At 52.5% G+C, this 20,838-nt stretch overlaps 1 protein-coding gene and 1 long non-coding RNA gene across 2 annotated transcripts; one reads left to right on the plus strand and one right to left on the minus strand.

Moving 5' to 3' along the window:
- Positions 1-549: 549 nt before the first annotated feature.
- Positions 550-17,222, minus strand: CALCOCO1 (calcium binding and coiled-coil domain 1). The gene is given in 16 exon segments (XM_038577824.1): positions 550-1,639; positions 2,612-2,718; positions 3,096-3,292; positions 3,443-3,551; positions 3,867-3,962; positions 4,421-4,546; positions 5,007-5,261; positions 5,486-5,641; positions 8,134-8,224; positions 10,218-10,321; positions 10,323-10,367; positions 11,060-11,218; positions 13,364-13,554; positions 14,345-14,447; positions 14,777-14,956; positions 17,065-17,222. Coding segments are annotated over 15 exon segments (2,073 nt in total). The 5' UTR covers positions 14,933-14,956; positions 17,065-17,222; the 3' UTR covers positions 550-1,461.
- Positions 17,223-17,960: 738 nt separating this feature from the next.
- Positions 17,961-19,691, plus strand: LOC111092803. Its single transcript, XR_005379679.1, has 3 exons — positions 17,961-18,096; positions 18,596-18,723; positions 19,480-19,691. It is a non-coding gene; the product is annotated as an uncharacterized LOC111092803 (long non-coding RNA).
- Positions 19,692-20,838: the final 1,147 nt, after the last annotated feature.

Genomic DNA, 20,838 nt, shown 5'->3' on the forward strand with positions numbered 1-20,838 from the left:
TGAAGGGAGAGGAGGGTGGCTGGTGAGGGAGCTCCGGAGGCGAGGGCCTGGTGAGCACGCGGGGCCTCAGGAGATGCCCCCCGCCGGGCGTAGCCTGTGAGGCTGCTTCGAGGGGATGGATGCGCTTCTGTGACTGCGGAGCCGGTGCGCAGGCGGGCGGTGAGGAGGCACCGGGCCGAAGGCGAGGCAGGGCGGGGAGGAAGGAGTAGGAGTAGGCCTCGGAGGCCGGCCGGGGCGCAGGCCTTTCTGGGGCTCCTCAAAGGTGTGAACTACTCCTGGGAGTAGCGCCTGCCTCTGGCCCTGCCCGCCTCTGGCCCTGACCCGCTCTGTCCCCCCGCCCCCAGGCCTGAAGCTCCCAGCACGGTCCACGGGGACCCAGGCCTGCTCCCCCTGCCACCGCAGTGTCCCGGAGCCGGACCCCCAGCCTGGAGCCCCAGCCGCAGCTGCGGAGCCCAGGCCCCAGGCAGGCAGGGCCAGGCCCCCCCTCGCTCCCTCCCCCTCTCCGCTCTAGGGGCCAGAGGCCTGGACCTTCCTTGCTCTAGTCACACCTCATGAGAAGAACACATTTTATTAGAATCGTTATACATATCATATAAATATATTTGTCCCAACTACCGACGGAGGGAGGGATCATGAAGGAAAGCTCTTATTGCTGTGGGGGAACCTGGAGAGGGAGGAAGGACCGAGAAATGGGGACACCTGGGACTGTTTGTTCCCCCCATCCCTCACAGAAGGCACAAATGCATTATTTCTTTCCATGTGAGGACACTGGGGGGAAGTGGCGGGGAGGGGCAGGAGACGGAATACAGAAAACCTCAAAATACAAAAGAAACCTCCAAACTTCATATCTAATGTTGTGGAAAAGGCCAGGGTGGGGTGCAGAAGGCAATGGGTTGGGGGTGGGGGGCGGGAGGCAGAGAGAACCACTGAAGCTCAGAACCGAGAGACCCCAAGAGGCTGTGGTGTCCGTGCTACTGCCTCCATGCAGGCCCCAGAGAAAACTCGGGTAAACCAACACAGACCCCAAATGAGAGGGTGGGGCGCCCCAGGAATTGGCTTTGGGGCATCAGAGAGTGTATATGAGTGTGAGTGTGTGTGTGTACGTGGTGGTGGTGTGGTAGCTGGTGTCAGTGACAGAGCAACCAGGCCCAGGAGGGGCTGATCTTATTCCCCCTGGGGAGGGCCTCCTCCTGGTTCCTCCAAAACCGCTTTCAGGGGGTACAGTCAGCCGCTGCTTCCAGGAAGGGCCCTGCCTGGGCAACGAGCCTGGTAGGAGAGGATGAAGGCCAGAGCCCCGGATGAAAATGGTTCGGGAGCGGTTCTCAGGGACCAGAATGCCATGGAGGCCAGTGTGTCAGAAGAGGCGTGAGCCTAAGTGTGTGTATGTGCATGAGTGTGTGTGTGTGTGTGTGTGTGTGTGTCAGTGTATCTGTGCGTGTCCTGGGGTGGGGGTGGGTGAGATCACTCAAAGGTAAAGGGGTCCTGGGTGCTGAAAAAGAAGTGTCCATCCATGTGGTCCTCCAGGGCGTCCTTATCACTCTCGGCTGGGAAGCGCTCCTTACAAATAGGGCACTCCCTCCACGGGGGGGTGGCGGGGCCCCCAGTGCTGGCCTCTGACAAGGGACCCACTGCGAAGCCACTGCGGGAGACGGGAAAGGAGCCGGTCAGCACGCTGCAGTGCCCTCCTGCCCTGGGGACCGCGGGGAGGGGGGGCCCATGCTCGGGGCTCCCAGGTCCCCTTCCTCGGGCAGCTCCCTGCTGGCTCTCCCCTGACCTCCCCAGCATCCTTCTCCCCACGCTCTCCTCTCTCCTCGGCCTCCTTCCCTAGTCCCTGCAGAGGCTGAGGCTCAGCCCATCCCCCACCCCTGCTCTCCTCCCTCCATCTCCGTCTGCTGCCTAATGAGGCTGAAAATGAGTCTGACATCGTCCTTCATCTTCCTGCTCCAGCTGAGAAGGATGACAGCATCACCCCCTCCCTGCCCTGAGCCCATCTCACTTCGAGGAAAGCTGGGGGCTACATGATAAAATCTCTCTTCCCCCTGCCTTCCCCTTTTGACCTGCAGAAGGAAAGGGAAGGCTGAGGCAGCCGTCTGATCCCTGAGCCCCCAGCCCCCGCCCCTGCATCACCCAGAGGGTCTCCCAGGGGAGCGAGGGAAGAGGGTCAGGGAAGAGAGACCTCTCAGGGCTGGCCAGATGGACGCCGGATCCCAGGCTTCTCTGTGATCCCACCCCTCAGGGTATCGGGGTACCAGTCACCTCCCCTCCACCCCACATGGAGCCTAGGTACCTACCTGATGGTTGGGGAAGGGGGAGGGGCAGGAGAGAGGGGATGCAGGGCAATTTGGGCTCCACGGAAGATGGTGCTAGAACAACACAGAAGCCAGTTAAAGGCAGGGCCTCTGAGTGCACACGTGCGTTGGTAAGATGGGGGAGGAATTACCTGAAGGCACCTGGGCTTTGGAGTGGTGGGTGGTTTTCTGAGCCAACCATACCTAGGTCTCCTTTCCTTGGCTAGGGCCAAGAGCAGGGAGCTTGGGGGAAGGGCATGGCGGCCGTTCACCTGGACGCCCTTTCCACTGGCACCCCCCCGCGACCCCCCTTTTGCGCTCACCTGGCCATGTCATAGAAGGCACTGCCCAGCTCAGGAAGCAGCAGATTGGCCTCCTCACCGCCACTCTGAACAGCTGCCATGAGGACTGACTTCTCATCTTCGGCCTCCTGGGCACCAGAGAGATAGGGTTGGGTTTGGGGGTAGTGAGCACCCCCAGATAGGGGAGCAGACCCTGGGAGCCGGTGAGGGAAGAGCAGTCTAGGCCCAGACAGCAGACAGTGGGCTCCAGTGGGAGTGAGGCCGGCAGGAGTTCTGGCGCGGACCAGCGGGTGAGAAGGGAAGCGTGGGGAGCAGGGGCGAGCAGCCGTGAGCTCCCGGTTGGACGGGATCTGGGGGTGTTGTCCATGGGACGGCCTTGAAGGGAGGCCGAGCCTACTCTCTCCCCCAGGGAGAAACAGAGCCCTGTATCTAGGCTGGGGCAATCTGCTCCGGAGGAGGCCCCGCCGGCCCCCCACCTGCCCCCCGCTGCCCCTGCCCTGCTCACCGAGTCAGAGCTGGTGTCCTCGGCGGCCCCCGAGAGCTGCGGCGCCACCGGAGCCGGCTGGCTGACCACGACCCGGCCAGAAGCCTCTCGCGGCCCCGCGGGGGAGCCGCTGTCCCCGCGCTCGCAGAGGCCGTAGGAGGGGGGCCGCATGTCCTCCGGGGACTCATCCTCGGAGTCCGTCAGAGCCTCCGGGCAGCCTGGTGGTGAGGGGGGCAGGGAGCGCGCTGTTAGAGGCCGCTGGGCTGCCTCCCCGGCCAGGGGTACGCTCCCTAGACCCCCGCGGGGCCGCACAGGCTGTCCCAGGCAGGGAACACGGTGGGGGGGGCGCAGAGGGAGGGGGTACAGACTCAGCCCTGCAGCCGCCTCCTCATCCTCTGTGGCGGTGCCCTCGCTCCACTTCTCGTCTGCCACCTTCTCCAGGCGGGCCTCCAGCTTCCTCATGTACTCAAGCAGCTCCTGGAGGGGGAGCAGAGAGGTGGGGGAGGCTGGGAGGGCGCCCGCCCTGCGGCCCCACCGCCTTCCCTTGCACCCAAGGGGAACTCTGTGCTCTTCACGATCAGACGCCTTCCTCAGAGTGGGGGGCCGCTCAAAGCAGAGCCTCACTCCTGCCCCCCAGGGGCCCCCCTATGCCCAGCAGTCCTCCCCTGTCCACGAGAGGAGCCTCTGGGCCCCTCACAGTCCTCGGTGTCTAAGCCAAGAGACACAAGGTCCGGAGCCCTCAGCCTCAAGCCCTCCCTTCTGGCATCCGGGAGCCCAGGCCCAGGCTCTCACCTGCTTCTCCTCCTGCAGCTGCTCCTTTTCCTTCTGGAGCACGCGCAGGGCTGACCGCAGCTCCGTCAGTTCCCGCTTGCTCTCTGACAACTGCACCTGGGGGCACGGGGAGCCTCGAATCACCCCTAAGCACCCAGGCTCTGCGACCTGGGCCGGCCAACCCGGAGCCACATCCCCCTGTGCCTGTGTGCCCCTCCCGCCCCGACACATAGGGGGAGCCCCGAAGGCATCTCCTTCCAGGAGTCCTTTGTCTTGGTCACAGGAGACGTCGCCTGAGTCCCAGGCTCTGCCCCTCGAGTGTGGGCCTGGACGCTGGTCGTAGCAGGGACACTACAATTCTCCTAAGGCGTCCCCGTGAGGCCCAGAATATGTCTTGAGGACAGAAAGGGACATTGTACGTTTCAAACCAACGAGCTGTGGGCCCTGTGCAGCGAAGATGCCACCCCGCATGGAAGTGAGCACCTGGCACTGCTGAGCCACGCCCAAGGCAGCACCAGGTGACTGGCCGCCGCGGGAGGCCGCAGGACGCGACTATGGGTGGCCGCGAGCCTCACCAGGCTGGAATCCTTCTCCCGGGCCAGTTCTGTCTTGAACACTTGGTTCTGGGTCTTCTCCTCCTGAACTGCCTTTTCCAGTCGAAGTATCTCCGCGCTCAGCTTCAGGATTTTGTCTTTCTCTGCCTGCCACACGGCCGAAAAGGAAAACGGGAGGGGAAAGGGGGAAGAAAGAGACGCTACTGGCAACAGCACCTTCCTCGCTGTGTCCCTTCCTTTATTTAAGTGAATATTTTGGGAGCAGTTTCCCATCTTGGCTTCCTCGTTCCCTGTGGTCTCAATGAAGGAAGGGACACGCCAGCAAGGTGCCTTGTCGACCTGGAACGGGCATTACAGACGGGGCCCAGGGCCACAGGCAGTAAATGTTTCTGAACCAGATGGTAACCAAGGAAGGTGCTACAAGGATGAGGACTGGGACACCTACTCAGGGACAGGTCGTCCCTGGACAGTGAACTGTACCTCCCTCAGAGCCCCGCCCCCAATCCCTGAGTCCTCCCAGGTCCTCATTCCTCTCTGCCCACCCAGGGCATCTGGCCACATGGAGGTGGGGTGGCGGCCGCGAGCTCCCAGGTCCCCATCCCTCTACCTCCACGCTCTGCAGCAGCCCGGCCCGCTCCTTGCTCCACTGGCTTTTTTCCTCCTTCAGATGCAGGCTGAGCTCAGCCAGCCGGCCACTGACTCCAGCCACCTCGAGGCGGCTGCGGTGGAGCTCAGCCATGGTGCGGTCCCTGGCTCCTGCCGCGCTGGCCAGCTCCTCCCCAAGGAGAGCGGCTTTCTGCTGACTCGAGGCTGCAAGCTCCTGAGCTCCTCGAAGCTGCTCCTTCAGGGGCTCCAACTCAGCCTCAGAAGAAAGGGGGAGATGGAGATTAGGGCTCCCCGAGAGCTCCGGGTGAATCCTGATCTCCTGAGCCAGGAAGGTGAGCAGGCTCCGTGCCACCCGCCACCGCATCAGGACTCAAGGTGTGGGCTGTTCAGTCTATAGCCTTGTCTTTTCCCCAGACTTTCTGCAGCCAGCCCTTGGAACTTCCCCTACTTCCTACGGCCTAGGAAGGGAGAGGCACTCACCACACGCTGCTGGGCCTGGCCTAGGGTGTCCTTCATCTGGGCCACCTTGTCCTTCAGCCGCTGGGCCTGAGCACCCTGTTCCTCCTGCCGGCCCTTTGCTTCCTGCAGCTCCAAATTTAAGCGATGGTTTTCTTGTTGTGCCATCTGGAGCTCAGCCTGATGGAGGCGGTAAACAGGTAAGGAAAGCGGTACGTGCATCTGGGGTGGCTGGACAGGGTTCTGCTTCCCAGACTTAACGCAAACTCAAGCACTCAGCTCTGGTCAGCCCTTCTTGGGGCCTCCGCTCACAGCCGCTCAGTCCTGAACGCCCAGTCTCTGGCTCCCAACACAGAGCGGCATCACAGCCGGGGCAGGGTCTTACATGGATCTAGGTATCCCATGTACCACTGCTGCTTCTCTGTTCTTCCTTTTATTTTTTTTAAGATTTTATTTATTTGAGGGAGAGACAGAGATAGAGTGAGCAGGGAGGAGAGGGAGAAGCAGACTCCCCACTGAGCAGTCCCTGACTCGGGCTCGATCCCAGGACTCTAGGATCAGGACCCGAGCTGAACGCAGATGCTCAACCTACTGACCTACCCAGGAGCCCCTCTGTTCTTCCTTTTAGATCAAAACTCAGTCTGGATGTCCCCGGCCCTTGAACTCAGCATATTCCACCTCCCACTCCACTCCTTTCCACTCTCACTCCGCCCGTGGTACTGACTACTCTCCCAGTCGCTCCAGCTGGATCTGCTGGTGCCATGGCTGCTGGGCTCCGTCCTTTCCCTAGTGACCCACGGAAAGCCTTCTGCATGTCCGTCCTCCACCTCGTTCACAGCCGTCTTTTTTTTCCACTATCACTGCAACTGTATGAGCTCAGGCTCTGGCCATTTCTTACTTGGATTATTGGATAATCTCATCTCATACCCAGTTCATCTCCCACAAGGAAATCACATGAATCTTAAGTACACGTCGCCCTCCTGAAAATCACTGATGCCTCTCACTGCTTACAGGACACAGACTGAACTCCAGGTCCTCTCCAATCTGACCTAGGCCTTCTTGCAAACTCTTCACCCACACGTTCAATTGCTCTGAGTGTTCTGGGCTCTCAGCCTTTGCTCACGTCTTTCTGTTTCCAGAACAGCCTCCCTCTCATCTCTTGTCTACTCAAATTCTCCTTCCTCCTTATTGCTGAACAAATGGTTTTTAAATAATTTTCCACGGAAACCTAGGGTTTGGAAGAAGCCATTTAGAGGCTCTGTGAGTATCTGATTTGAATTTCTTCTAAATTATTTAAAAAACACATGAAAACAGCACACAAACTCACAAGTTAACAGTCCTAATCCACTGACAAATGCTTCTAGGTTAATTTATTTTTGTGCAAACCTCAGAATGAAGTCTCTATCGGATCTTCTATTGAACTGAACAGCACACTGAGATGGCCAGGTGCACAGTTCAACAATGGCTGTCATTTGCTCCTATGGCATGTGAGACTCAGTGTTCTCAGTACTGCACAACCAAAACACAATGCACACGTATATTAGTGGCTGAGGCTGACTATCACCTATAACCTCTGATTTCAAGGTTTGGCATGCATCAGGATTACCTGATTACTTTTCTTACAAGTCAACATTGAATATTTGAATTTATAAAAAAATAAATTTATAGTAATAAAATACTGCTTTTATCTATTTTTTAAAAGATTTATTCATGAGAGACACCCAGAGAAAGGCAGAGACTTAGGCAGAGGGAGAAGCAGGGACTCCATCCCTGTACCTGGGATCGCACCAACGCAGACAGACACTCAACCACTGAGCCACCCAGGCGTCCCTGCTTTTTCAGTGAGGTTCCACATAAGATGGAAAACTTCACTGGGGGGGGGGGGTGGGAAGGAAAGCTAAAACCATTAGAAAATATGAGGATAGTTTATTCCCCCTTTTTCTTTCTCTCTCTCTTTTTTTAAAGTAAGCTCTATGCTCAAAGTAGGGCTTGAACTCACGACCCTGAGATCAGGAGTCCTATGCTCTACTGACTGAGCCACCCATGCAACCCTGTACCCTTCCTTTTATTTTTTTATTTTTATTTTTTTTAAATTCTTTTTTTTTAATTTTTTTTAATTTATTTGTGATAGTCAGAGAGAGAGAGAGAATGAGGCAGAGACACAGGCAGAGGGAGAAGCAGGCTCCATGCACCGGGGGCCCGACGTGGGAATCGATCCCAGGTCTCCAGGATCACGCCCTGGGCCAAAGGCAGGTGCCAAACCGCTGCGCCACCCAGGGATCGTACCCTTCCTTTTAAAAGCCCTTTCTAATGACCCTAAAAAGATGTGCTTGCACCCACTCACCTTATTTTTAGGCTCCATGCCCAGTGTGGAGCCCATTGTGGGACTTGAACTCATGACCCTGGGATCAAGACCTGAGCAGAGCTCACGAGTCAGGCGCTGACCCACTGAGCCACTGGGTGCCCCCCATCATAACACTTGATTATTTTTCCCTGGCGATGCTTGGTATGTTCCGCTTGGACTCATCCCGATTTGGGTATACATTTTATGTTTCTAGGAGAGGGCACACGATGTTCTCTTTACATTTTTACCCCCTTTGGTGCCCGGCACTTAGGACTTAATAAACACTGGATGAACAATTCAGAAAGCAAACCAACTGGGAGCCCCTTACCTCACTTTGCTCCTTGTCTGCTTGCACTTCTTTCAGTTGCCCGAGGAGCTTCTCCTGTTCCCGAGTTAGGGCCTTCACCGTGTCCCTCACCCTGTGTGTGGGGAGAGGGAATGTCAGCCGACTGGTCACCAGAGAAGACATGATGCGGACTTCCGTCTCGAGCTCTTCTACTGGTGCTCCTGTAGGCCCTGACCTCCACCTGTCTTTGAGGAGTTCAATTCCCAGACCAGGGTGATCTCGTTTTAAGCCCCAAGTACCCAAGGTTCCTGGTTCTAGAGCACAATCTAGAAATAAAGCTTTTCTTTGCTCTTTATGTATCACTTTAAGGAAGGTTCTGATGGTTTCCTAGTTGTTTTCATTCAATCAAGAGACCAGAATCCGGTCTTTTTTTAGACAAGAGACAGCTGTGATTGATTACAAACTTTGGCTCTAAATCAGAAGTTGGCAGACTTTTTCTGTAAAGGGCCTGACAGTAAATACTTCGGCCTTTGCAGGCCAGGAGGATTCTGTGGCAACTACTCAACTCTGTCACTGTGGTGTGAAAGCAGCCACAGACATCATGTACATGAGCAGCATGGCTGTTCCAATAAAACTTTATTTATGAACACTGGAGTTTGAATTTCGTATAATTTTTACATCACAAAATAGGTTTCTTCTTTCGTTTTTTAACCATTAATTGTCAAAATCATTCTCACCTCGCGGGCTGTACAAAAACAGGTGGCAAGGTTAGATCTGGCACACAGGCTGGGGTTTACTGACCCCTGGTCTAGACAGTCCCTAATCTTTTCCAGATGCTCAGTCTGATGCCTGCTTTTCTATTCCATGATTTAGAACCTAGACATTTATTATCTCCCTAAGGCAAGACTAACATATTCTGCATTGAAGAAGTCTCAGGGAGTAACTCATGTTTTACTCTGGCCCTTGGATAATATGCCTCTTCAAGGAGTTAAAAAAAATACATAAAATCCACCAGCGCTGAATGCAGAGACTTAATTGTGTGATTCGAAGAAAGGACTAGCACAGTTTTCCTGGTGAAATTTCGAAGGACAGGCATGGGAAGTGGTCAATATTCGTGCTGTTTGGTAGAAATAATAGTTGTCTCGTAGAAGAAAGAAATTCATTCTGTGTGGCTCCAGAGGTCTAAACGAGGGCCAGTGGAGGAAAGTCAGAGGAGGGAGTTACAGGAAGGAAAGTTTGGTTCAATCCAAGAGACATGATGGCAGCTGTCTGATACTGAAAGAGGCTGCCTTCTGCAGTAGTGATCCCCTCAGGTACCTTATATTCCTCCCAGCGCTCACATTTATGTCTTACACCTTTTTCCAGAGGAGAGATCCCGTAACATTCCTGGATCACCAGTTCAAACGTTTCCTAACAGTGAGAATGGAGTCTAATAATCTTCTTTTAAATTCATTTTTACTTTTTATTGTTTTTTAACACAGTTCTTTTATGAAGATTTTTATTTATTTATTAAGAGAAAGAGAGAAAGAAAGTGCATGGGCACATGCCCGAGTTGGGGGGAAGGGCGGAGGGAGAGTCTCAAGCAGACTCCATGCTGGGCGCCGAGCCTCACGCAGGGCAGGCTCCAACTCATGACCCTGAGGTGAAATCAAGAGTCAGGCGCTTAACCGACTGAGCCACCCAGGTGCCCCTTCTTTTTGTTTTTTAAGATTTTTAAAGTAATCTCTACGCCCAATGTGGGGCTCAAACTTACAACCCCAAGATCAAGAGTCACCCGCTCTACTGACTGAGCCAGCCGGGTGCCCCTCTAATCTCCTCTGCTGCAGTAAAATCTGACATCCATCCTCTCTTGTGTTGACTGTTGTATCCATTCTCTTCTTCCAAATCCTCCACTCTGAGCTCCTGCTTAGCCTCTGCCATACCGAAAATAGTAACTCTGATTACTTTTGAAGGTGAGGAATACAGAACAAGCTTAGGAAAAATGGGAGAGCGCTAGGCAGGAAAAGATTTCCCCAGTGGGGAGGATAACCACAGGAGACAGAGAGCAGGGGTCTGAAACAAGAGGCTGGAGTCTGGGAGCGATGGAAAGCGAAAGGAAGTAACGGGGGCAGAGGAGGTCCGCTCACCTGTCCAACTCCACCTCCTTTGTCAGCACTTTCTCACTGATGGTCTGGATGTCATCTTCCAGCTCCAGGATGCGTGCCACATGGTCTCCCTGTTGTCGGCTCAGGAATGTCCCTCTCTTCTATGAGCTCCCCGTGGGACCGGGAGAGCCCCTGCAATTAAGGTTACCCCAGAAGAATGAAGCTGACACCTCTCAAGGAACAGAACAAGGGCTTAGGAGGAGCATACCAGAATTTGAGTGTCCTTCACCCCCCTATCCTGTCTCCTTCCTTGAGAAAGAAACTGCAAGGGTACATTCCCTTCCTGGTGAATACGGCCACCTCCACCCTACCTCAGCACTCCTGTGTGCGAAGAACTGAGTCTCATTACATGACTTTTGCAAGGTGTCCCCTGGCACTTCAAGTTAAATCCCACTTGTTACTCCTTAAAGCTATCTTAAAGATTTTATTTATTTGGGCAGCCCCGGTGGCGCAGTGGTTTAGCACCGCCTGCAGCCTGGGGCGTGATCCTGGAGACCCGGAATCGAGTCCTGCATCGGGCTCCCTGCATCTTTTTTTTAAAGATTTTATTTATTTATTCATAGAGACACAGAGAGAGAGAGAGAGGCAGAGACACAGGCAGAGAGAGAAGCAGGCTTCCTGCTGGGAGAGGCTGATGTGGGTCTCCATCCCAGGACCCCGGGGTCACGACCTGAGCCACCCAGGTGCCCCTCCTTATTTTTTGATGCCAGAACCACCTTAAAAACCCACTCATGTCTCTCCTCTCCCATCTTCACTGGGTTCAGATTTTGGACCCCGGGTGACAGCCAAGCCCTGCTCTCCCCTCCCCCCGGCCCAACTCCCACCTTGTACTGCTCCCTGAGCTCCGCATGCTCCTGCCTGGCAGTCGCCAGAGCCATCTCGAGATCCTGTACTTGATTCCTCAGCTCCGTCACCTGTCCCTCCAGCTGCAGCTTCAACTGCATCAGGTCATTCCTCTCTTGCTGGCTCTCGTCCAGCTGGTTCTACAGGGGGTGGGATGAAGGGGTGTTTGTGTTTGTGAAGGTCCCGGCCCTGTCACTCTGCAGATGCACAGACATTTGGGGCTGGAAGTTACACCAGTAGGAGCTATAAAGAGGTGAGCAAGGGGAGGCTCTGTGTGTTACTGAATCCTGCCCACCACTGGGCAGACATACCAGCTCCTGACACCCTTGGAAGAAGTCTCTCTCAATCCATGCAGACAAAAGGGATGGCTCCCTGAATCTTACCATATCTATTCCCGAACCACACAGATGTAGGTTCAGTTTTTACTAGCTGTGTCACTTTGAACGAGTTACTTAACTTCTCTGAGTCTCTGTCCTCATTTGTAAAGTGATCTCTTAGCCTAGACTGTTGAAAGGTGATTGTGATAAGAATAACAAATGTAAAAACAGAACATGGAAGACATCCAGCTGGCCAACAGACACATGAAAAGATGCTCAATATCGCTCATCATCAGGGAAATGCAAATCAAAACCACAATGAGCTATCACCTCGCAGCTGTCAGAACGGCTAAAAGAAAAAACACAAGATACAAGTGTTGATGAGGATGTAGACCAAAAGGAACCCCTGCACTGCTGGTGGGAATGCAAACTGGTGCCGCCACTGTGGAAATGCTATGGAGGCTCCTGAGAAAGTCAAAAATAGAACTACTCTAACCATCCAGTAATTGCATTCCTAGGCATTTACCCCAAAAGTATGAAAACACTAATTCAAAGTGATATATGCACCCCGACGTTTACAGCAGCATCAGCTACAATAGCCAAACTATGGAAACAGCCCAAGTGTCCACCGACCGATGAACGGATAAAGATGAGGCGTATAGACACACCACTCTCTTACTCAGCCGTAAGGAAGAATGAGGTCCTGCCATTTGTAACATGGATGGAGCTGGACGGTTTAATGCTAAGTCGGAGAAAGAGACAAATACCATAGGATTTCACTCATGTGGAATTTAAGACAAACGAGCACAGGAAAAAAAAAAAAGAGAAACAAACTGCTGGTTACCGGAGGGGAGGTGGGTGGAGGGATGGGGGGATAGGTGAAGGGGATGAAGAGTACACTTGTCATGATGAGCACCGAGTAGTAAGACGTGAAACTGCTGAATCACTGTATTGTGCACCTGAAACTAATATAACACCGTCTGTTAACTAGAATTAAAAAAAAAAAAAAAAAACAGAAGCTGGGGTCGGAGCTCACACAATGTCCGGCTTATGTAAGATAGAAACATCTTCCTACTCTTGCGTTGATTCCACGTGTTTAGAGGGTTCAAGAAGCAAGAATTTACTTAAATCACAGACGAGCTGCCCCTTCTCACCCCCTGGGCCTTCCTCAAGTCTGCCCTCTGGTCTGGGGGGTCTACTTCCTCCCCACCCATCCCTGTCCTTTCTCTTCAGGAAGTCCTTGCTGACATCTGCCCTCATCCTAATTCTCCTCTATTGGGTCCATTTGGTCCAACGGGAAAGGAATATAAGCCACGTGCAGAGTTTTAAATTTTCTAGTAGGTACTTCACACAAGTCACAAGCAACAGGTGAAATTCACTTTAATGATGTTTCGTCTAACCCAGTCTATCCGAATTGATCATTTCAACGTGGAATCAATATTTAAAAAAAGATCTTTTACTTTTTTTAATACTAAGTCTCCAAATCCTTTGTGTCTGTCACCCAGGTAGGACAGCTCAATTTGGACCAGTCACATTTCAAGTGCTCAAGAGCCCCCAGGACTGCACTGTGCAGGTCTGGGGCCCTACTATCTGCCTCGTTCCTCACTGCCCTGGAAGTGGGTCTCAGTCTCCCTTCCCTCTGGGCATTCCCTCCCCTAGATTGGCCTCCCTCCACCCTTTAGATCTTCCTCTAGGGCCTAGGAGAGGACGTGGCACTTGGGAGGAATGCTCGAAAAGTACTTATGAAATCTTGAGTGACACTGGCCTGTGGGCGGCTTGCTTGCTTTCCTGCCCTACGTGTTTGTGTCTATGTTAGATTGAGACTTTCTTCATGGCAAGATTGTGTAACTCCCAGTGAGGTCTTCAGTTGAGGCCACAGCCCAGGGGAGGGTGAAGCAGAAAAGGGTCCCTCGCCCTGCGACCCTCCCACTCTCCTTCCCAGGAGCAGCTCTGTTGTTCTGTTCTCACCTGCAGCACAGTGGCCTTGGGGACAACCAGCAGGATGTCAGAGCCTCCATCGGTCTCCTCCAGGGTCACCAGTTCATCCATGGGCCTTGGCTCTCGGAACTGGAAAGGGGGACTCTGCCCACACACCCGGCCCTGGCGGTTCACGTACCGGAACTGGTAGAGCTGGGCTCCGGGTTTGGGCAGGTAGCTGGCTGTGCGAAGAGGAATGAACCCGGGACCCCACCATGATCCCAGGCCCTCAATGCTTGGCAGGTCCCCCTTCCCCTGGATGCGTCTTATTGCCCACTGTCCTTCGCGCCAGCCCCTTGTTTCCTGTTCCACAGACCGGTTTCTTTCCACCTCCCACGGGCCATTTCCATTTCCTGGGATATTCTTCTCCCTCCTTTCTGCCTTCCTGTCCTTCCTTTCTTTCCCAAACCTACCCTCCTCAATAACAACAATAATACTGATGATGATAATGATGATGCGAGTTACCTCTTACTGAGTGCCCACCCTGTACCGGGCACTATGCTAACTCTTTACCTGTGTCATTTTAAACCTTCATATTGTACCTATAAGCCATAGATCCCCTTTTACTGTTGAAATAACAGACACAGAGAGATTAGGTAATTTGTCCAAGGTCAAACAGCTTGTAAGTATTAGAGCTGACCTTTGACCCCAGGTCTTTCAGAATCTAATGACCACCTTCTCAATCTATGACCCCACCTTTTCCCCTTTCCCTCTTCCCTACACCCAGTTCCCTAAGAGGACTTCAATTTTTTTTTTTTTTTTTTTTGGTAGGAGGCAGGATTAGTGGCCCTCCTTCCATCCTTGAGTCGCTGATTCTATAATAATCCCATGATTTCATGTCTGCTGAGCCCTATTGGATATAATTCTTATTTGCACTTATTTTTCTTTGTCATCAGTACCTAACCTTTGTTTCTGAGCCCACTATCCTGCTCTAAACCTCTATCCCCCTGGCTCTTCCCTCTTCCCTTGTACCTTGGAACTGGACACTGGCGTGGACAGGAGACCTGTCAGCTGCACTCTCCGGCACTGAAGACCAGACAAATGTGTGGTAATCCCGAACACAGGCAGCCTCCACCTGTGAAGGCCCAGGGTGGGAGAGGGGGATGGTGATAGAACTATAGGCTACAGATGGCAGAAAGGACTGAGGGATTGAACAGGGGACAGGATGCTGTTACAGGGGCAAGGAGGTTAAGAGACAGGGAAAATAGAGGGATACCCTGTGGCAGGAGAGAGCAAGGCCAAGATGGGGAGATGAGCTTTGCTTACACAGATGGCCTCTGTTCCCTGTAACAGCTTTTCCCTTCTCTATCAACATGAGGTTGAAAATCCAAGGACTAAGTCATTCCCCTTATTCCAACCAACCCATGGCCCATAAATCTGAGCCAAAAGGGGTTTCAGGGATACCTTGAAGATGCCAATCCAGTCGCTGGCACTGGGCACGGTGCCTGGGGGAAGGGTATAGTGACATTCCACCTTGGTGTTGGGGATGTAGGTCCGTGCTACATTCAAAAAGTTGACTCCACCTCGGGAAGGTGCCCGGCTTAGTGATGATTCTTCCATCCTGCCCTCAAGCTATTTGCCCTCCTACAGAAGAAAGTGTTAATATCCTGAAAATCTCTCCAATCCATCTCTTCTTCCCCACAGCTCCATTCCCACCCACTCACAGCTCCTCCCACTACACCTGGAGATGAAGGCATATCTCGTTTCCAGTCCCTGAGGAGGTATCATTTTTAGTCTCCAGAACATAGGTCTGACCTTCTAAGTCAGTCCCCATGCTGTCTCATGCTGCACCTTTGACCAATCCCAGTATCCCAGGCTCTGCCCCCCAAGTCCCTCCTTTTCCACCTTTTAACATCCTGACCATTCCAAATTCTTCAGATCCCACCTCCCCATCTCAGCCCCCATATCTTTTGGCTCTTGGATTCAAAATTCAACTGAGGTGTGGGGCCCCCTCATTTTGAGTGGGTCTCCTTGCCCACTCCCAGCATACCCTGGATGACTTATGACACCTGAAAAACCACCTAAATCCCCCCCTAAAATAATGACTGAGCCTTTAGAGCTGGGAAACGGCTGGACTAACAGCCCAATCCTCAGGCCCTGGAGGTCTCAGTTCTCTCCTCTCGGAGTCGTCTACCCTCATGAATTTAAAGAAAAAAAGCTTCTGGTCTCATTCAGGAGACAAAGGGAAAGGGAGGATATGGGGGAAGACAGGTTTTGTCTCTCCACTTTGTTACTCCAGGAAGTCAAGAATTCTGGAGGCGGCTGCTTCAAGGGTGGAGTTGAAACACTCAGCAGGAACGTGGTGGTGCGGGGAGATGGAATGTGGGAGCCTGGAGCCAGGAAAGCCCCATTCCCGGGGAGGGGATAGACTGGAAGGTGGGAAGTAAGGGCCCTAGAGAAGGGGAAATATATATTTGATGTTGAGAGGAGGGAGAGATAATGTAAAAAGAACCTAACGTTCTTTTGTTTAGGTCTTGCCGGGAGCAGAACTAGACACCTGCTGCTTTGGCTGTGTTAACCCAGCTGTAGTATTTTCCTTCCCATTTTCTCCCTGCCCACTTCAGCCTCGATGCTAAGTGCCTGGATGGGGAGTTGGAGGCATCCTGTGAGATGGGACTGGGGGGAAGTGGTGTCCCCAGTTGGGTGGGAACTGTGGGGATGGAGTGAGACACAACAACAATAATCAACAGAACTGCTCAGCCTAAGGCTCTGAGATGGCCCTCGTCAGCGCTCCCGTCCAGCCCACTCATTTTCATCCTATGCCAACCGCAGAGGACGGCGTCCAATCAGCCAAGGCCACTAGTCAGGTGCACACCCCTAAACATCACAAACCCACGGCGGGGGCTTTAAAAATCAACAGAATTTCAGTAGAGAAGGAAAGGTGAGCCAGTTCTCCAAAAAAGAAGCAACTTCTCCCTCCAAAATATGGATTGGATGCAGGACAAGAGGTGGTTTTTTTTGTTTTTGTTTTTGTTTTTTTTTTTGGCTTTGGGGTTTCAGCTCCGAAAAATCCCCAGCTAAAAATCAGCCCGCGTTTTCTCCAAATACAATTCTTCTGGCCTTCTAAGTGAAGATGAGTTGTCCCCAAAGATCTAAGCCTGGGGAACCTCCAATATGCCCCACAAATAAAATCCGGAGCAGCTGGAAACATTCATCAGTCCCGAAACAAAGCTCTGGGCGCCTAAAGTGTCTGTGTGCAGCTCGACTCCAATGTTCGCGGGGGAGGGGAGAGTCCCATCACCCCCAACTCTGTAGGGCTCCAGAGTTCCTAACGACCTACCACTTGGAAGGTTCCCCCCCCCCTCCCCGGGATTCAGCGTAGTAAAGGCCTCTGGCTTGGGGCGGGAGGGTCAGGAGAAAGGGAAGGTTTGTGAGGGTCGAGTCTTGCCGGGGAGAGAATGAGTAAATATTTCAGCTTCTCCCAAATACTTTAAGCGTAACAAGCTTTTCAGAGGAGGCCGAGGGAGCGGTGCGAACAGGGAGGGCGCACCATCCTGGTCGCGGCCCCCGGAGACCCCAAACTCTTCCAACAGTAGCGGTCGGCTTCTCCAGTACGCAAAGTGTTAAAACCCAAACGCTCCTCCACCTCCCTTCTACGGTTCCCTTAGGTTATCCTTTCGCACACTGGAAAGTGGGGTGACCCCCCCACCGCCCCGCATTAGGTCGCCCCCAAATTAGGCCAAGTTTCTTACCCACACACGGATCAGCTGTTCCCTCACCTTCTACCAACAACAAAAACAGCACTCCGACTCTCGGAGGGGAGGGAGGCGGGTGGACGCGAGGGCTTCTGGGGCTTGTGGTTCCTCCGCGCCCCTGTACCCGCGCGCCGGCCTGGATCTGGGACTACACATCCCAGGAAGCTGTGCGTGAGGAGGGCGGAGCAGAGGGCGGCCGTGGCGGCGTCTTCCTCACGGCATCTTGGGAGGTGTAGTTCTCGCTTCCGGGACTGTAAACGAGGGTGTGGCCCCCGAAGGACTTCACGCCCCAGGATTCCTTGGGAGGGGGCGGTCTGTGTTAGCGGGGACGGCGGGTTTGTAACGTGCGTGGTGGGTGGGCTGGTGGGCGGGGCTAGGGTCCTAACGCCCCCTGCGTAATGCCTGCAGCGGGGCTGGACCCGTTGCGTTGCAGCCTGCTGTTTGCTTTTCGGAGCGGGCGTGGGGTGGCTGGTGGTGATACTTACAGTCTGTAGAGGAAGACACTAAAGCCCCCGATATTTAAGGAACCAGTCTAAAAGCATCCAAGCTCCACGAAGCTAGAACTCCCGTGCACGACTCCCGAGTGCGGTGCTCTTGCCACCGTATCGCAGCTAACCTGCTATTTAGGGACGGGAACAACTGGCTGGGGGGGCGGGCAGCTTCTTCTTTGCTCCAACCTCAGCAGCAACCCCTGTGAACACTGTGCCTTGCACCACTATATGCCCCCCCCCCCCCCCCATGTTGAGGGACTCAGTGTCAGGGGCCTGCCAATATTCATACACCTGACCTGGCCTCTCCTCAAGTGGCCTGTAGGTCTAGGAAGAGGGCCCACTGCCTGAGGTGGTGTTGGCGGGGGAGGGGGGGGGCGCGTGGGGAGGTGAAGAAAGAATGAGGCTGAAAGGGGAGCCTGACATAATTCAGGATTGGTCAGAACTCACAAACAAGCCACTTAGAGCCCAAGCCTTTTAAGTGGCTTAAATGAATTAGGATGACAATACATGTTATTGTTCCTGTTTCTATTTAGGAGAGGTAAGAGACTCACACTCCTCCCACAACCTAAGTCAAGTTAAAGGCTTGGGCATCCTCTGGCCTCCCCCTTCCCGGACCCCAGGACCTTCCAGGTAGTCTGAGGCCCTCCAAATGATCTCTCTCCTTGTCTCTGCATTAAGGGATTGCAGTCTAAGGATTGATTTGCTCTTCTTGGGTGCCTGCTTTAATTCTCTGCTTCCTAAGTTATGGAGCCTCTGCCTTTCCCAAGTTTTTTGGTAGTATTTTGCTTTTATGACTGAATAGGGTGTCTGATGCCTGCCCTTGGGTGCCTTTCATCTGAAGATCTCCAAGCACTTAACAATAAGTCACTGGGCTTCACAAACATTAAGGTGACACGTCTGTGTCATTAGTCAGGATTTATGAGTTAGGGAATAAGCTGCTGGATGAGGAGCTGGCTCAAGGTCCTGGGGTGGGTTAAGAGTGGAGCCTGTTCAGGGACCCAAGTCTCATGTGTTCTTGATTTTTGTCTTCCACCTAGAAAAAAGGCTTGGAAGAAAAAATCAGTCTCAGCTGGAGCTAAAAACAAAAAACAACCCACAATATTTTCCATTTTTTTGTGTGCTTACAATGTGTTTATGCTAAGAATTTCTCCGTTTACTGTGACAGGTAGGTCCTGTTATTATTCCCATTTTATATATGATGAGGGTTGAGGCACAATTACAGTGACTTACCTGCCATCACCTAACTACTAAGCAGTAGAATCAGAATTCAAGCACAAGCAGTCAGTATACTAGGCCCCCACCCCAGAAACTGCTGGTATGTGATATTAACTCATTATTCTAAGGAACGGTGCTATTAGTCAATCAAGGGACAAATGTTCACTAAGCATTTATGTGCAAGGGGCACAGATGACGTGATTAATTCAAGAAATAAGTGTGTGATGTACTATGCGAGGTATTCAATTGATTTTGTTGAAAGAACGAATATAAAGGGCACCTGGGTGGCCCAGTTGGCTGAGTGTGGGACTCTCTGGGTCTCTGCTCAGGTCATGGTCTCAGGGTCAGGAGATCGAACCCCATTTTGGACTCCTGGCTCAGCACCGGGTCTGTTTGAGATTGTCCTCTCCTTCTCCCTCCCCATCTACCCCTCCCCTACATGCGTGTGCTCTCTCTCTCTCTCTCTCTCTCAAATAAATAAAATATTTTTTAAATATTTTTAAAAATTTTAAAAAGAATGAAAATAAAATACAGATATTTGAAGGTTGGATTGGATTCAGATAGTTTGGCAGGACAAGGTCTAGGAAGGCAAAGCTTATTCCTGAAGCAAAGATTCAGAAGTGGGAATTTATAATATTTATTGGAGCCTAGGAGGTCATATAAGAACAGTGTATAAATTTCAGCTTTTTTTTTTTTTCAAACTCAGATTATTGGCAATGACTGCTTGAAATGCGTTGAGAAGGATTCTGAGGAAAGAGTGCTGGGATTACTTAGTAATGTCTGCCAGCTACCCTCGAAGGAAGATGGCAGTTGCAATAGATTGACTTGTTGTTTGAAATTATTTGCTCTCCCCTCCCTGCCCATTGCTATGTGACTTGAGGTACCTCCTTTAGGAGAATATATGTCTCATTTCATTGACTGTGGACTTGATCATGTTTCGTATATTGGCTCACGGGATGTGAACAGATGCCATGTTTGTGCGTGTGAGTTTCCACTTTCTTGTTCTTCTCTGCCACAAGAATGGGTGTATCCCGCACGAGGGCCCCTCCCGCCTGGGTCCTGAAATGACAAGACCTGGGGAGCAGAGCTGTAGCCTGCCCACGGCCTCAGTACATAAGTCAGAAATAAACCTTTATCCCTGTAAGCCACCGAGATTTTGGGATTGGTTGTTAGTGCAGCAAAGCTGACCAATAGTCATGCCTGTGTAATGGGATCAAGTTTGAAAGACCAAGTTTAGGGATCACTGGGTGGCTCAGCAGTTTAGCAGCTGCCTTCGGCCCAGGGCGTGACCCCAGGGTTCCGGGATTGAGTCCCACGTCGTCGGGCTCCCTGCATGGAGCCTGCTTCTCCCTCTGCCCTGGGTCTCTGCCCCTCTCTCTCTCTCTGTGTTTCTCATGAATAAATAAATAAAATCTTAAAAAAAAAAAAAGATCAAGTTTGAAAGCCAGAGTGTGGGGAATCTTGCATGCCAGGTGAGGCGGAGACTGCTACGTGTTTATCATAACCTCTTTGTTGTTCTTGGACATAGAACTGGACCGCAGATTTTAGTTTCCTTTTAAGGAATATATTCGGTTTCCAGGCTTGGCCCAGGAAGCCTCCCAAAGGAGATCCTTCATGTTGTTTCCTTTGTGGTTTGATGAATGTGACCTTAAGTGCAGTGACCCTGAAGGCCAAAGGTTAAAGATGGTAGGCCCACAGGTTGGAAGGAACCTAGTTCCCTGAACCACCACTTGGCAGAGAACTGCCTGCTATAATCAGAAGCATGAGTTTTGGACTTCACTTAATCAATAAATCAATTTCTCCTTGTTACAACACTAAAATTTGGGGCCTTCTGTTTTATAGTAATGTTTTCGCAACCAGTACATCAAGTTAAAAATTTTGGATTTGGGACGCCGGGGGCGGGGCTCAGCGGTTGAGCGCCTGCCTTTGGCCCAGGGTGTGACCCCGGGGTCCTGGGATCGAGTCCCACATTGGGCTCCCTGCGTGGAGCCTGCTTCTCCCTCTGCCTGTGTCCCTGCCTCTCTCTCTATGTCTCTCATGAATAAATGAATAAAATAAAATCTTA

This window comes from Canis lupus, chromosome 27, assembly GCF_011100685.1.
Source record: "Canis lupus familiaris isolate Mischka breed German Shepherd chromosome 27, alternate assembly UU_Cfam_GSD_1.0, whole genome shotgun sequence".
Lineage (NCBI taxonomy): Eukaryota > Metazoa > Chordata > Mammalia > Carnivora > Canidae > Canis > Canis lupus.